Source organism: Oreochromis aureus, linkage group 22, assembly GCF_013358895.1.
Source record: "Oreochromis aureus strain Israel breed Guangdong linkage group 22, ZZ_aureus, whole genome shotgun sequence".
Classification (NCBI taxonomy): domain Eukaryota; kingdom Metazoa; phylum Chordata; class Actinopteri; order Cichliformes; family Cichlidae; genus Oreochromis; species Oreochromis aureus.
The window spans coordinates 36268048-36285625 of record NC_052962.1 but is presented as its reverse complement, the minus strand read 5'-3'; the positions used below and the strand labels follow the sequence as shown (position 1 = coordinate 36285625).

At 41.3% G+C, this 17578-nt stretch overlaps 1 gene segment (V, D, J or C); it reads right to left on the bottom strand.

The window, feature by feature from the left end:
* The window catches only part of LOC116324369, a 95985-nt gene extending 86046 nt beyond the window's left edge, over window positions 1–9939 (bottom strand). Inside the window, 1 exon segment of the C gene segment in view lies at window positions 9909–9939. Coding sequence covers window positions 9909–9924 — 16 coding nt within the window.
* Window positions 9940–17578: the final 7639 nt, after the last annotated feature.

Below are 17578 nucleotides of genomic sequence, written 5' to 3'. Positions count from 1 at the left end.
ACCATCCGTTATTGGAGTCAACACAAGACTAAACGTAAAGCCAGTCATATCTCTGCTATCTTCTTCCAAAACTCCATGGTCTGTTTCCTCCATGGAGTGTACAGGTTACATTACAAAACTACATTTGAAAGCCACTCGCACACATGCAAAATGAGACAGACATGTATCATAAAGTAGTCATCGTATTTAACAACCGTAATGCCAACAAAGTAGAAATAAAAGCAATTCTTCCCTTAAAACACCAATATAAGTCGTCCCTTAACCCAGTCTCTGCAGTCAGTCATTAGTTACTCATTAGTAAACAGGAAATGTCAGTCTAAATAAGTCGCAGGCATCTAATTTACATAAACACAGACACACTCTCAAAATAACCAGCCGGCTGCAGTGCCTGTGACAGGCAAAGCCTATACACAAACAAAGAAATTATAACATAGAGACGTCTGATAAATTAAATAGTATTTACAAGGCCTTAAATTGCACAACCTACCTAATTTAGACAAATTTGCATTAACCTCCAAGGGACAAACTCCCTGAGTTTTTGTGATCAATTTAACCAGTCTCGCCCCGGACCGTGGTCAAATATCTAAGACCCTACACAATTTAAAAGCGTCAACCAACTCAACCCCTGCCGAAAAGCTCTGTTTTGGGGACATTTCACATCCCAGGCTTCCCGAAGTTTTAAGTTAAAATTAGACGCCCGAAACCGGTTTCTACTGACCAAAAAGTGCAAACCACCGTCCCGGACGGTAAACTGACCCAGTCAGTAGCTATTTTGGACCGTCCTCAGTTGTCCACGATTGCCAATCGAACTATCCCGTCCAACGGAAAATCCTGAGCGTCCCCAGAAAATTGGGAGCGTCACCTCCGAACAATGCACTTGTTAGACTCCCAGAGTCCCGTTCTATACAATTTAATTATTTTGAAGACACCCGAAAATCACAAACCCACCATATCGGTGTCCAAGCCCGGCTTTATATTCAATTGAGACTTTAATGTCACAAACTTCACCAATTACCTATTATTCTAAATTCTCTTTATTCTTATTCCTTTGGGACTTTAACCCGGTACCTTTAGTGAGACTCTAACTCACTTTTACTCTTTTTCTTATCATTACTTCAACTTCAACTTCTCATGAGATTTTCACCAAAACCAAAACAGACCTTTACCAGTAATTTTCAGTGAGTAGACTTTCAATTTTGTCAGAACCAATTCAGCACTGTTTGGAAATAATTCAACAGGTAGTGCCTTACCTTTGAATAAGCCGGCTTATGTCCACTCACTTCGACCACTGACTCGTGTCTGCCTGTTTGAGCACCTTGGACCCTCTCAGTCTCAACCTCCACCTTTTCTCCCTCAACCCTCGGCCAATGCACCAAATGTTACGGGTTCGAAATTGAGGATGAGAGTAAAACAATGATGGTCCAGAAGAGGTGGTTCAAACAATTGATTTTAATGAATTCACGCAGCGTGGAGAGGTGCAAACTGCAAAACAGTTGTACATCTCTGCCCAAAATACACTCTAGATTGCTTTTATAACATCAGGGTATTGTAACGCCCCTTCTTGCGTTTACAAGCACATAATTTGCATGTACAGAACATTCATGTATTTTAAGAATTAAATGCAAACACAGAGGTTCCTCCTTGTGGCATACTCTTCCGAATATAGTGATGACCTAAGGCCTTTGAGGTCACCATGGACTGGACATCCTTCCGTCACCTGTAACTAAGCAAACTGAAATACCACAAAAAGCTGAATACATTCAGGCCTTTGCTCAGCTACTATTTTACTGTAACCATATACTCAGCATATGAGTTATGATACATATATATTTAACTCAATCATTTTAAAGTAGTTATAACTGCACCTGTAATAAACATGTTAATATTTGATTAGGATAACCCCTATAATATCAATTATAACATAATGCCAGCAACTTCAATAAATGCTTGGATGAAATGATAATTAATGCAATGACAAAGATGATGGTTATATAAAATAATCCCTGTAATTCCACAGGCACCTCTGTTTCCCTTTGCAAACTGCAGCAATGTGTCCGTATCTTTGGCATTTATAGCACCTGAGGGGCGGTGGCACGTATCGTCTAACAGGAAAGCTCATGCAACCTATTTTAACTCTCTGTGGCAGGACTGCCTCCTGAAATTCCAATAATACTGACAAACTATTCTCCCTCTCCCCCCTATTTTTTTTTTTAACAGTCTTTTTACTTTGCTGACCTCACCACCATTAATACATTGCTTGAGCTTCTCCAGGTCCTCTTCTACAGGGATACCTGTAATCACTCCCTGTGTCACTTTATTTTCTCCTAAGAACTTTTTGCATCCTACAGTCTTCTTACAAATGCTTTCAGCATTCAACACTTTATTTTTTTGTTCTTCTGTCTTAACCACTATTAGTAAGTTTCCATCTCTGAGAATTTTAGCCAGCTGAACTTCTCCAAACTTCTTTTCAGTTCTCTAGACAACGCTATCGGGCTTAGCTGCACATCCTCACCTTCCTTCCTGAACTTTAGAATTATTTTGAATTCCTCCCTCACCGTTTTCCTCCAGACAACCCTGGACCCCTCTTCCGAACTGTTCTCCTCCAAGCTCCGTTTACTTGTCTGTGTCCCAAACAAACTTGCCTCCTCTCTCCTGCTTCTCCCTCTTGCTGATCTTCCCCCGCCAGCAACCGGGGTCCATTCACCAAAATCCATATCATCATCCTCATCCAACTGAGACGCCATTCCAGCCAGTCACATACCAGTTTATGCCAACCGCCAAAGTTCGTGATCCAAATCCGTAGCCAAAGTAAAAAAAACCCAACTCACTTAAACCGTATGGTGTGTCTTCCGTCAAATTTCCCGCCGTCCTTCCTCGTTCCTCCTGCCAAAATGCTGGGTTGGCACGTGAAAGGGCATTTATTCTTCCAGGACCTGAAGCTCAGTAAAGCACCCTTCGTCTCCAGTTTCCCCCACCATGCTTTCTCGTTTGTCTACTGCGCTGATAATTGGCTTCTGTCTTGTGTCAATGACGTAAAAGATGGATTTAATGCGAGCAGTCGCGAGCAGTCGCTTTCTCAAACATCAGATATGTATCGGATTCAGTACCACATGCGAAAGTGAACTAGGTCGGATATCAGATATCAGATATCAGAATGTATGAATATTCGGATATCAGAATATCAGATTTGTGCCGTTCAAACTGTCATACCATGATCGGATATGGGTCGCATAGGGTCAAAAAAGTTGGATTTGATGCGCTTTCGCCTGCAGTGTGAACGTAGCCTTAGTCTTGCTGTTCAGCGGTGGCTCAATACCATTGTATGTTTATGTCCTTTGTCAATATATATGCATCTTTGTATGGAGTGGATCAGCCAGTTTATCAGAGGATCAAACACAAATATATCTGATTTTTCTATATTTAGGAAATCAACAAAGTCTTAATTTACACTGATGCATTTTAAGTAATTGAGATGATCAGACGAGAGAAAGGAGAAGAACAGAGCACAAATACACCGAGTTGTTTATATTACAAAGAAGATCAAAAGCTTGTTAGACACAGGTTATAATGGAAGCATAAAAGGGATGAGAGGAGCTTTACATAACATAGAAATCCTGCAACAATTCGTAAATTGCCCAAACACAGTGTTCAGACCGGATATGCGCTACCCGTTAAAGGGGGCGAAGAAATCAGGCCTAAGTTTGAAAAATGAAATGGGTTAACTCGATAGAGGATGTTTCCAAAGGTAGAGAAAATAATGTAGGACCTTTTACCAGGAGAAAGCTAACTGTATTTTTTACACTTTACAGTGTGCATTGAGGGAAGTCAGGAATAGTTTAAATTAGGATTGAAAAAAAAATTAAACTAGGTGAAAAGGGGGTGTAGCAAGTAGATTTAGGGCAGTTCACAGCCTGGCGTAAGCATAAGGTGCTGTCACACAGCTTAAGTTATTTGGTTGATTTATTTTATGACAAAATAATAAGGAAATATTAAAAATATACAACACGTTGAGAAGATCTCTTTTGTTATATTTTAGTGTTTAACATGGAAGATGCCTCTCTGGAGCTTCTCTCCTGATGCTACTCCACCAAAAGAAGTTCATTTATAGAGACTATGTCAGCTCCCAAACAGACAACAACAAACCAAGACTAGCAAAAACAATCTGAATATAAATAATAATAAATAAAGAACAATACAGAATCCAAATCTGAACCAAAGAACAAAATAGTGAAATGTGGATTATTGGGTTTTTCTCTGTATATATGAAGTATTTGTAATGTGTATCTGCTAATGAAGGCTTGTAGAGGCCAGTTTATACTCACAAACAAGTGCTCAGCCAGACTGAAAAACAGGAAGCTTTAGTGCACAAGGCATATTAATAAATATAGACACAAAAGAGGAACTCCCCATATAAACAACGTTCAAAAATGTGTGAAGTGTAAAGTACCGAAATAACACTATATAAGTCACAGTTGATGATTCTAATGTTAGAGAGCTCTTGCAATTGGCGTCTGAGCTGTGCAGAGGTCTCTCTTAAGACAGGTACTTAGGTAGGTTACCATGAGGTTGAGTTAATTTTATACACAATGCATAACTGTGCTTGTTTAGAGTTGATGTTCCGTCCAAACAGGTTTTAAGCTTCACTGGTGAGAGTGTCCAGGTGATACATGTTGAGGGATGATGAGAACATAGCAGGTGAATTGCATGCACGCTTACAAATACACATGATTTATATATAGGCCAGGCCAAAGGCCTGGACTTGATGCAGCTTTCAACTTTACAGCTCCTAACTTGCAGGAATGGCGGGGAGTGTAATGAATGAATGCAAAACATGCTTACAGACACAAACATGATAGGGGTTTATTTTACAGGGTAAAGGTGGACCACAGGTTGCTTTGTTTCTGCTTAGCAACTACTGAGGTAAAAGGTGTTAAAGATAAATATGCAATAAGTGAACAGGAAATGTGTAAGGGTGAGCCGGGTGAAACAAAATGTTGTAGATAATGGAAACTTGTCTAACGGGCATTAACAGTAACCTTGCATGTTATGTATATGCTTGAGGCCAAAAGAGGCGTAAATCCAGATAGAAAACTTTGAAGTGTGCTTTTTAGCGGAGATTTAGGCTGACATGGGGATGGTGTGCATTTTACTTGGGTTGTGTTTAATAAGACTAAAAGCGTTGCTCACACACATAAAGAGTATTGAAATTAAATAAAGTTAATATAATGGATAGAGCCCAGAACAGGATAATACATAAGTAAAATCAAATGTAATGTTTGATTTCACTTTTATTGGGAAACAATCAGGCTAGAAATGTGAGTAACCTATGTTTAAACTGTGAAAACACTCTCCACATACATAAAAACTGTGCAACTCTGAGTGGGCAATGCAATCAAGCAACTGTTATATATCTGTATTAAACTAGCCAACATAGACTCACCACAAATGATGTTGCCCTGCAGCGGGGGCAGAAAATCATTTGCAAACCAGGGATCTTATGTTGATTATCATATTCTTACTTATGTACACACACACACACACAGAAGGGAAAAATTTCAAAACAAAACAAAAACAACTTCGCTTAACCTGTCAAGCACAGGAGTAAAATAAAAAATCTTTTGGGCTTTGTTAAAATTTCTTTAGTAAAAGTGTAAAAGGCCAAACCTAGGAAGTTCGGCAAACAGGAAAGTTCCTTGAGTATCAGGAGTTAATAGTCAGGAAACATTTCTCACATTAACGCCTTATATCTGACAAATCATTGACTCATAGATGCAGATAGACATACAAGTGCACATACATCCAGATGTGCATTTAGACATTAAAAGTGTAGAGACATGTACACACAGATTGGCAAACCGGTACAGAGTCTAGCTGAAGAGCTTAACAAAGTAGACGTGGCAGTAGGGTTTGTGATTTGGCCTGATATGATATTGTGAACCAACTTTGAATAATGACAGGAACCTGAGATGAACACAGTAAGTTAGTAAGGTGTAGCAGAGAAAGGTTGTTTGTTTTCTATCCCTTACAGGAGAAGATTTCCACTAGAGAGGGACCCAGAAAAGGAGCAGAGACCACTTAAGCATGAAGTGTTTTCAAGTGGGAGCTGGTGTTTTATTGCTGGACCACCTAGAGGACATGAGGTTGTTGTCGGATTTGCTGAGTCAGGGGGCGGCTAGAGAGGGTCAGAGCAAAGGTAGTGGACCTGGGAATGGTGTAGTGACGTCTCTGGAAGAGACGTCAAAAGGGGGAATTGTGGAATTACAGGGATTATTTTATATAACCATCATCTTTGTCATTGCATTAATTATCATTTCATCCAAGCATTTATTGAAGTTGCTGGCATTATGTTATAATTGATATTATAGGGGTTATCCTAATCAAATATTAACATGTTTATTACAGGTGCAGTTATAACTACTTTAAAATGATTGAGTTAAATATATATGTATCATAACTCATATGCTGAGTATATGGTTACAGTAAAATAGTAGCTGAGCAAAGGCCTGAATGTATTCAGCTTTTTGTGGTATTTGAGTTTGCTTAGTTACAGGTGACGGAAGGATGTCCAGTCCATGGTGACCTCAAAGGCCTTAGGTCATCACTATATTCGGAAGAGTATGCCACAAGGAGGAACCTCTGTGTTTGCATTTAATTCTTAAAATACATGAATGTTCTGTACATGCAAATTATGTGCTTGTAAACGCAAGAAGGGGCGTTACAATACCCTGATGTTATAAAAGCAATCTAGAGTGTATTTTGGGCAGAGATGTACAACTGTTTTGCAGTTTGCACCTCTCCACGCTGCGTGCATTCATTAAAATCAATTGTTTGAACCACCTCTTCTGGACCATCATTGTTTTACTCTCATCCTCAATTTCGAACCCGTAACATGCCCCAAGTGTGGAGGGGAACACCGATATGACGAATGTGGGGATAGTGTACAAGATAAATGCAGCTGTGGGGGGCAGCACATGGTGAGTTATGGGGGGTGTGAAGTAAGGAAGAAGTGAAAGGAGCAGGTTCTTTGGCATTAAAGATATATTTTGGGAACATATCAATAAAAAAAATATGGAGGGGAGGGGAAAGCAGGAGGACCAGGGGAGAGTATAATCTGATTATTTTACAGTGGAACACCAGAAGTTTGATTGCAAATGGACAAAAATTTAAAGGATTCATCAAAAAATGCAAAAAGAAACCAGATATCATCTGTATTCAGGAGACCTGGCTCAAACCTACTTCAGATTTTGTTATTAAAGGTTATATTAGTGTCCGCAGAGATAGAAAGGAGGGTAATGGAGGAGAATGTGCAACATTTGTGAAACAAGGGATCCAATATAGAGTTGTAACTTTAGGAACACATTTAAATATATTGTTCATGGCAGGTACTGAAAGAGACAACTGCAGGCAGTGACCATTATCCTATAATGACAGAGATTGAGTTGAGTATAGAGAAAGAGGAAATAAGGGGGGTGAAGATGTGGTGTTTTAGTGATGCTGATTGGGATACATTTAGAATAGTTAGTGATCAAGAAATGCAAAGGATTGATATGAATGTGGGGGTGGATGAGTTAAATTATTCTATTTGTAAGGCAGTTTTAGAGGCAGCAATCAGGGTGATAAAGAGGAAAGAAGGTAGAGGGGAAACGAAGATTGTACCTTGGTGGATGAAGGAGTGTGATAAAGTGATTAAACATCGAAAAAAGGCTTTTAAGACATTAAAGAAGAATCACAGTTTTTTTAGAATTTCATTGAATATAAAAGATTGCAAGCTCAGGTAAAAAGAACCATTAAAAATGCAAAGAGGGACTTCTGGAGGGGTTTTTGTAATTCAGTGGGGAGGGAGACAAAAATACAGAACATCTGGTCAATGATTAGAAGGATGAATGGTATGAAAAGTGAGTATTGTTATCCAATCTTGAGGGATGGAGAGGTAACAGCAGTAAAAGAAGAGGAAAAGGCAAATGTGCTGACAAAAACTTTTGTTAAAATCCACAGTTCAGGCAATGTTAGTGAGGAAGGGCGACGAGGAAGAGAAATGACAATTACAGAGAATAGAGACTTATTGGAACTGGTAGAGGATACAGATGATTCATTAAATATTCCTTTTACAAAGACAGAACTACATGGAGTACTCCGGAAATCTAAATTATCAATACCAGGAAAAGATCAGGTATACTATATCATGTTAAACCAGCTGAGTGAGTCAGCTAAAGATCTTTTGTTAGAGATGTATAACAGAGTTTGGGAGGGTGGGAAACTGCCGCAAAGCTGGGAGGAGGCTGTGGTGGTGCCCATACGTAAACCAGGGAGGGATGACACAAACCCAGGAAATTATAGGCCTATAGCTTTAACATCGAATGTCTGCAAAGTAATGGAACGAATGATAAATAAAAGATTAACCTCCTAGGACCTGGCGTCCACATATGTGGACATCACATTTTGGGTTATTTAGACCAAAATACTCCATTTTGCTCTACATGGGCCTGACATCCACTTACGAGGACATTATACTGCTACTGTTCTATCAAAATTTTAAACGAATATCCTCATATGTGGCTCTTATTTTGCCCCAATATGCCCAAATATCAAAGAGAAATTAAAAATACATGCCGTGGAAGAGTTCAGGTCTCAGGAGGTTAATATACTATGTAGAAAGTAAAGGTTATATATCTAAACATCAAAGTGGGTTCAGAAGAGGGAGAAATACAATGGATCCAGTATTGTATTTGGAACATGAACTCAGGAAAGCACAAATAAATAAAGAGAGTGTAGTTGCAGTGTTTTTTGACATGGAAAAAGCTTACGATATGATGTGGAGAGAAGGCCTACTAATTAAAATCAGTACATTGGGCATCAGGGGCCGGATGTACAGGTGGATAATGGATTTCTTAAATGGAAGACAAATACACATGAGGATCAGGAAGGTTTACTCTGAGAAGCTCTCAGTAGAAAACGGTACACCTCAAGGGAGCATAGTGAGCCCTTTGTTATTTTCTTTGATGATAAATGTTGTGTTTAATGATATAGAGGGAGGGGTGGGATGTTTGCTTTTTGCTGATGATGGAGCAATATGGAAGAGAGGGAAAAATATAGAGCATATTGTAAAGAAACTGCAGGGAACAACTGGAAGAGTTGAAGAGTGGTCATATAAGTGGGGTTTTAAATTTTCAGTTGATAAGACCAAGATAATGTTCTTTACAAGGAAAAGAGTTGGTAAGGATGTCAAGCTAAGTGGTACGGTCAAGAATTAGAAAGGGTGAGTAAATTTAAGTTTCTTGGATTGCGGTTTGATGAAAGGGTAACATGGGCTGCACACATTCAGAAAGTGGTGGACAAATGTAAAAAAGTATTGAATATAATGAGGTGTTTAGTTGAGAGGGAGTTGGGGAGTAGATAGGACGTCTTTGAGGGCCATATACACTGGGTTGGTCAGATATTGGATTATGGATGTGTAGCATATAACTCAGCAGCAGACACAACTCTGGTAAAGTTAGACCATATTCAGTATCAGGCATTAAGACTTTGCACAGGTGCATTTAAAACAACTCCAACAGCAGCTTTACAGGTCGAGATGGGATATCAGGGCAATCCTCAATCTGAACTGTAGCTGTTTCAGGTGATCCACCAAAAAGGACATGGACGATTGCAGGACTTATACCAGACACACACGGTCCCCCATGAATGAATGAATGTCCCATTATTCTTCCTAAGATCAAACATAGTAAATGCACTTAGCCTAACATTGTACGGGGGTATAAACAAACAGTTTTGTAACTGTATTCAATCTATTTTTCATCTTTATGGTTACAGTTAGGATAATGTAACACAAGTAATGCTGTTAACTTTATTGCTGCACATGTATTATTTTAAATTACTCTTCCTCTTATTTCTGTACATAACTTTCTTACCTGCCACCAAAAACATGTCACTCTCAAGCAAGGTCTGAGAAGTGGATGGAGTCAAGTGTTCTGGCTCACCGTCAAACAGTCTTGTACGATCTGTGTTCCCTGAAAAGAGTACAGCTAGGTTATGTTGCATATGAGAAATCCAGGCAGTAATTTTAACACAATTAACTCATTTACATAACAAACACATTTTCTTTACATGATGAAATATTCTCTTATTTAATCCACTATACATGTGGCCAGTCTAACTATGACATACCTACCAAAATTCAAATGCAAACCAGACTGTACTAGAGAAACTGCCTTTGAGAAGAAGAATCTCTTCACCCCTTCTCCAACAGCAACATCCCCTAAAGGAAGAAGAAAAAAAACATATGAAGTTTCAGATTAGTCAGTCACTGGATTTCTATTGTTTTCCCAATACAGAAACAATACCTTCCAGTTTCCAGCTGACAGGGCCCGCCTACTCTACCTTTGGGGCTTTGTAGAGGGAGATAAGTGATCTCTGTTGATCCATAATACTTTCCCGCAAGTCCATTTGCAGGACTACTGCCTTTTTGGTCTCATACTTTGAAAGTAACTTGGACTTGTAGAGCCAGGCTGCTCTGGTTGCATCTTGTTCACATTTCCACTCTGAAAGGTACCCATTTGTATGGATCACATAAATCAAAAGAAATAAAATTTATGTAATTTTTGCCATTTGTCTGGTATGTTCCTAACTTAATTCCTGTCACTACCTGGTTTTTCCCCTAGAAGTGACTTTTCCTCATCTTGATGAGATGCATCTTCCTGCACTACCATATCACCTGACGATTGCTCTGCTCTTGTTGAGGTTATGGTGGATTCCAAGATGATAGCATCTGGTTACTCTACCCCGCAGGACATATTCAAGGCATCACTGTTGCTACAGGATGGGACCTCTGACTAATTCTAAGATGGCGCGGCCACATCCAGACGCCTTCCTGACCGCTCCACTCCGACTATCCACTTTTCTTGTTTTTTACTTATTTTTTGCTCTGGTTTACATTCCAAAATCCTCTAGTCTTATAGTATACGACAGCATATCACTTGTAAACATCGGTGACAAGGTTGCACATCTAATCTTGGACACTTTTAAACCTGACCCATCCTGGCTGCCAGAGATTCTACTGTGCGCGCGGAGAACAACAAAGGACGGGCCGCTCATCCGAGGCGTAGAACAAAGAAGCGCCGGGGGAAACGCGCTGGCATTAGGAACAGACTGAGACAGCAGGCGCATCACCCCACTGCCCAGTATCCTACTAGCCAACGTACAATCCATGGAGAACAAGCTCGATGACCTAAGAGCAAGAGTCACCTTCCAACGTGACATGAGGGACTGCAACATTCTGTGCTTCACGGAGACATGGCTGACCCCCACCGTGCGGACCAGGCCGCAACTCCGTCGGATTCATTCTTTGTGCTCGCGCGGACAGAACGGCAGAGTCGAACAAAACCAAAGGTGGAGGAGTGTGTTTCATGGTAAACAGAAAGTGGTGTGATGCCAGGAGCATTTCTACTCTTTCCAGCAGCTGCTCGCCACATCTGGAATTCCTGAGCATTAAGTGCCGCCCTTTCTATCTGCCCCGTGAGTTCACCTCGGTCATCGCCACGGTAGTCTACATCCCACCCCAAGCGGACACAGGTATGGCTTTGTCCGAATTACATGATGTGCTGAGTTCGCTTCAAAACAGGGACCCGGGCGCAGCCCTCATTGTAGCAGGAGATTTTAATAAAGCGAACCTCAGACAAGTCATGCCAAACTTTTACCAGCATGTCTCGTGTCCAACGAGGGGGGATCGAATTTTGGATCACTGCTACACGCCATACAAGCAGGGCTACAAAGCTGTCTCACACCCGGCTTTTGGGAAGTCTGACCACAACGCCATCTTCCTCATTCCCCAGTATAAAAAAAACATACGGAGGGAAGAAGTAACCACGAGGGAGGTGAAACGGTGGTCTGCCCAATCAGAAGCTACGCTACAGGACGCACTTAACAACGTCGACTGGAACATGTTCAGAGCATGCGCTGTCGACATCAACGAGTTTACGGAAGTAGCAGTATGCTTCGTCAATATGCTAGCGGAGGAGATTATCCCCACTGGGAGAGTCACCACATTCCCAAACCAGATACCGTGGGTGGACAGATCGATCCGCGCTGCAGTGAACGCCAGGACCGCCACCTACAACGCGGGTCTTGCCACTGGCGATATGAGCGCCTACAAAGCGGCCTCATACGGCGTGCGGCGCGCGGTGAGAGATGCCAAACGCCGGTACTGGGAGCGTGTGGAGTCCCGCTTCCACCAGGGCGACACATGGAGTATGTGGCACGGACTATGCACCATTACAGACTACAAAGCCAGGGACACTGCGCCGATCAACGCCGACTCTGCATTCACCAATGAGCTGAACCAGTTCTACGCCCGTTTCGAGGTTAGCCAGGCGGCTAATGCTATCTACCGCCTGACTACCGAGGACAATGACGTCATCAGCGAGAGACCGGTGATCAGCATCGCGGAGCATGACGTCCGAGCGGCATTGAGGAGAGTGAACACAAGGAAAGCGGCGGGGCCAGACGGCATCACCGGCCGTCTGCTGCGCTGCTGTGCTGACCAGTGAGAAGGGATATTTTACTGTTATTTTATCATTACGTCAGAATCATATAATAAGCATTGCATTAAAGCATTTATTGAAGCTATTGACATTACATTAACGTTTGTATTACAGTGATTGTTATAACCTCATGTTAATCTTCTATTTACAGGTGTTGGTATAATCATATAATCTTTTCATTGCAGGTGTAACCATGATCATCTTTATACATATTGCCGCTTGGTGCTTATTATGGAGTTGTGCTCACGTCAGTAAGGGTTAAAAGCTACAGTCAGCGGGATGTCTGGCTGATCTATTGAGGGAAGTGACGTAGAGCGTAGAGGGCCGCACATGCTTACAAGACACTTACATCATGTTATTTTATGATCCTTTATTTAGATATATCTTTTGTCAACCTTTAAGTAGTGTGTATTGGCAATAATTACTCATTAGTTCATTTATGTATCATCATCATCATTAAGTGTTACTTCATGAGAGAATTTCTTTAGGCTGTCGGCCTTAGGTTACAACTTGTATTACAGGTATTGTCAGGATTCCATATTAACATTTTCTATTACAGGTGCAGTGATAATTCTTTTGTATATACATGCATTGTATTTTTGTGCTTGCTAAAGAGGGGGGCTCGGTCAACTAGTGGAGGGTCGGAAACTTTGTTCAGCGCGAGGACTGAACAATCTATTGTGTTAAGGATCTTGAGCTATAGAAAGAACATGCTTACAAAACACATATATATCATATTATTCATCATTATCCTTTATTCATTTATATTCTTTTTATTAAGCTTTGAGTAGTGGCATTTGATTAGAACATTTATTCAACATATTACATGTATGGTTTCAGTTAGGTTACTGCACACATGCAGAGTTGGCCTCTGTCTTTATAGACAGAGTGAAGGCTGAGGTCGAGGCACACACGCACACACACAAGCAGTAGTTAAACTCATGTGTAGGGGAGAGTTCAAATATTTAAATAATAGTTTGCAAGGCCTTGTAGCTGTTTGATTATGCTTGTAGGAGAGACTGTTTGTTCCAGGGGATAAGCAGAGTTAGAAGATTACTGGGAAGGATCTGGCCTCAGGAAGAAGAAGATGTTCTTTTAATGTGTTAAAAGTTGTCAACATTGATTGTATTGTACCTACTTTACGCATGAGGGGGCGTTCCAATACCCTGATTTTCATAAAAACTATTGTTGTGTGGTTTTCGGGGAGAGACATGGTGCTGCCTGCGCGCAGTGTCCCATCTCCCACACGTGTGCATTAAAATCATCGTTTGACTTGACCCGGCCGGACCAGTGTTGTTATTTTGGTTTTCCTCCATGTATCCATCCCCAATATTTTGAACTCGTGACAGTTTTGGGGGCTCGTCCTGTGGTATTGGGGTGGAAATTGAATCTGGAGGCTTGGACGGTCCGAGGTGGTCGAACGGACAGGCGCGAGCCAGTGGTCTGAAGTGAGTGGGCAAGCCGGCACATCTAAAAGGTGAGGCACTACCTGTTGAATTATTCCAAAGTGTGCCAAATTGGACATTGACAAAATTAAAAGTCTGCTCACTGAAAGTACTGGTGAATGTCTGTTTTGATTTTGGTGAAAATCTCATGAGAAGTTGAAGTTGAAATAAGAATAATGGAAGTTTTAAAGTGGGTTAGAGTCCCAAGTATTGAGTAAAGTGAATAAGGAAAAGGAAAACAGTGAAAGTGAGTTAGAGTCTCACGTAGAAGTTAGGGAATTGGTTATTTTGTGGGTTAGAGGCCCCATCGGTCATAAGGTCGGACCTGCGTCAGTCATACACTTGTTCTGAGGTGTTGATTGTTGTTTAAAAATATTTAGTGGGTTAGATGCCCCATCGGGCATAAGGTCGGACCTGTGTCAGTCATACACTTGTTTTAGGTGTTGACTGTTGCTTCAAAGTATTATAAATTGCTTAAGAACGGCAGCGGGGCTGCTAAGAAGCGCAAAGCCCGGAGGTTGTGCTCCCTCTTTGGTTCGGACGCGGACCATCGACCTATCAGCGAATAGGGATAACACAGTTGGCTTGACTGCAGATTACAGGGCAGCCTGGAACAAGCTAAGAGTCTGAGGCTCTTTCTTTGCGCTTTTTTGGTCGACAGAAACCCGGTTTCGGGCATGAAGCTTTAACTTAATACTTCGAGAAAGCCTTGGCTGTGAAATGCCAAAAATAGAGCTTCAGGCAAAGTTTGGGTTGGTTAACGCTTTTAAATTCAGTTAGGGCACTAGCAATCGGGCCACCGTCGGGGGCGGATACTGGCTAAAATTGGTCGCAAAAAACTCGGGGAGTTTATCGGTTGGACCGTTAATTTTAAATTTGTCGAAATTGTGTAGGCAGGAAAAGGCCTGATAATCTCTGCAGCTGTAAATAAAAGACGTCTTTGTAATATAAAATAAGAGGGCATATTTCTCATATGATTAAATACAATGAATTTTCTTGAGGATGTGTGTGTTTCTAGGGATAATGACTACTGGTTTTATACATTTATATTGAGGAGCGGATGATGGAGGCTGAGTATGTGCATAGATAATGTGAAGACTGCTTTGCAGCCGCTGGGTGTGAGTAGCTGTGTGTCTATGACCGGAACTCTGCATGCCCATAAAAGGCAACTGCCTGACTGTGGGAAGTGTGAACCCAGCGAGAGAGAGAGTGAAATCTAGGCAGATGGAGCGGATGGACGTCGTAAGAAAGGAAATACTAATTGTATGTTTTAGTGTGTTAATACAGGTGGCTACGGACCTGGACCAACCGCCCACCACAAGCACAGCGCCCAGAACAAAATTATAGTAATGGGAACCACACTCAGCAAGAATCAGCAGCTGTGGAACGGACAGCAGTGAGGAGAAAATTAGAGGAGAAATTAAGGGAAGCTGTAACACATAAAATTGGGGCCAACGGACTTGTGGAGGTTGGGAAGGCGTCCGGAGCATCACAACAAAAGGTGAAACAAAAACACACACAAGCAGAGAAGTGTGAGAGAAAGGCTCCTTTTAAGGTAATGCCTTGTTTGAGAAAGAAGTAAAAAATAAACCGCCTACAAATGCACACACACGCAATGAAAAAACAGCTTACACTCATGTACATGTGAAGATTTTCCAGCAAGGTTAAAGCAGCGAAACTTAACATACACCTGTTGTTTTAATGATGAAGTTTATCCATTACTAACAAATAAACTCTCTGGGTTGCAGGACAACAACTTAACTTCAAAAGAAAGAGACTGGTATGACCAACCAGCGATGAAACAACAAATTTAGTGGTTAAGAGTCAAATTGTGAGATGTTTTCTGCTGATTGAATAATAGAAGTGATTACTGAAGGAAGGAAATTGCTTTTTGGGCTTTTAAACATGATCTTAAGAATTTTAATATGTACCTGTGTTGTCCTGTCAATTTGGTGTGTTATGAGTTGATTATATGGTAAGAAAAAACAAAGAAAAGGGGGAGAGAACGCTGACACAGGGCCTGGCCCGGTGTTTCTCCCCTCTCTGAATCACACAGCCAACACAGCATCATTTTCCTGTTCGTATACGTTTTGTTTTGTTTTTGTTTTTTCTCTTTATGTTTAATTACAGGCTGCTTTGCCAGCCCGGAAAGCCGAGGCTGACCTGGACTCCTGCTCTCCCCTCTACCATCTTCGACGTGACCCTGACCAAATGCTGCAACAGTTGGACCCATAACAACAATCTGAAAATGTCAACAGTGCTGCAGGAAGAGGATCTCATGCAGCGAAGACAGAGAGCGTTAAACCCAAGGCCCGTTTCACTACACGGGGGAAATTTCCAGACAGCTTCAGCTGATGGAGCTGTGACAAGACGCCCAATAAGCCCGGAGGAAAAGTAAGGCTGAGCAACATAATGCTGACTTTGATAACTCTGCATTAACACTGTGCAGGGCAGTGATGGACCAACACGGATGATCGGGCAGCAAAAAGGGCGCGACAGAGACAGGAGGAGTAACTGAGGTCAAAAGGCACCTCAGAATCGACAAAAACACAGAGGAAGATGCAGGTTTCACCTGCAGTGAGCATGGACACTGGAGAAAAGGACTGCCCCAATCGGGGCCAGAACCAGGACGGACTGAACTTTGATCAGCAGCAGCAATGGTCGAAAACGGACTGAAAAGGAGGAGGGCAGGACCCCAGGGCACGCTTCAGGCCGTGGTTTACCCAAAACGCCAGAACAGGAAAGTGATGAACACACACACACAAACACATACATCTACATACACTGATTCAGAATGAAGAGGGACACACACATGAACACATGTGCGCTCGTTGATTGAGTGAGAAATGACACACACAAATCAAAATGCGGATTCAATTAACTGAGAAGTGATCCACACACGTACACATGCACACACTTGTGCAATGAAGAAGTGATGCACACACACACACACGCTGATGCAATGAAGAATGCTTTGCTAACAAATGCTTATGCTGATACGCAAAATGCTGCACACAAACATCCAAATACAGAATTTGTTATAAGAAGCCAATGATTACTTAAAATGTGTTTTATTATTGGTTAAATGTGTTTTTTTTTTTTTTGTCACCCAGAGGTCATTTAGGTAGATTTAACCTCCTAGGACCTGGCATCCACATATGTGGACATCACATTTTGGGTTATTTAGACCAAAATACTCAATTTTGCTCTACAAGGGCCTGATATCCACTTATGAGGACATTATACTGCTACTGTTCCATCAAAATTTTAAACGAATATCCTCATATGTGGCTCTTATTTTCCTTAGAAACGAAAATAAGGTAAAAAAAAAAAAAAAAAAAAAAAAAAAAATCTGGTAATTCTTTGTTTTTACATTCATTGGGCCCCAATATGCCCAAATATCAAAGAGAAAAAAATGCATGTTGTGGAAGAGTTCGGGTCTTAGGAGGTTAAGGGACAAGGTCTAAAACAGTTTGGTTATAAAAACAATGTTTGTGCGTGATGTCTGTGTACGGCTGCTCAAGGCCTCGACTGAATTATTTACTGTGCTTGACACAGCCTGAGCAGGAGCAGTGGGACAGAGTGAAAATGATGAAC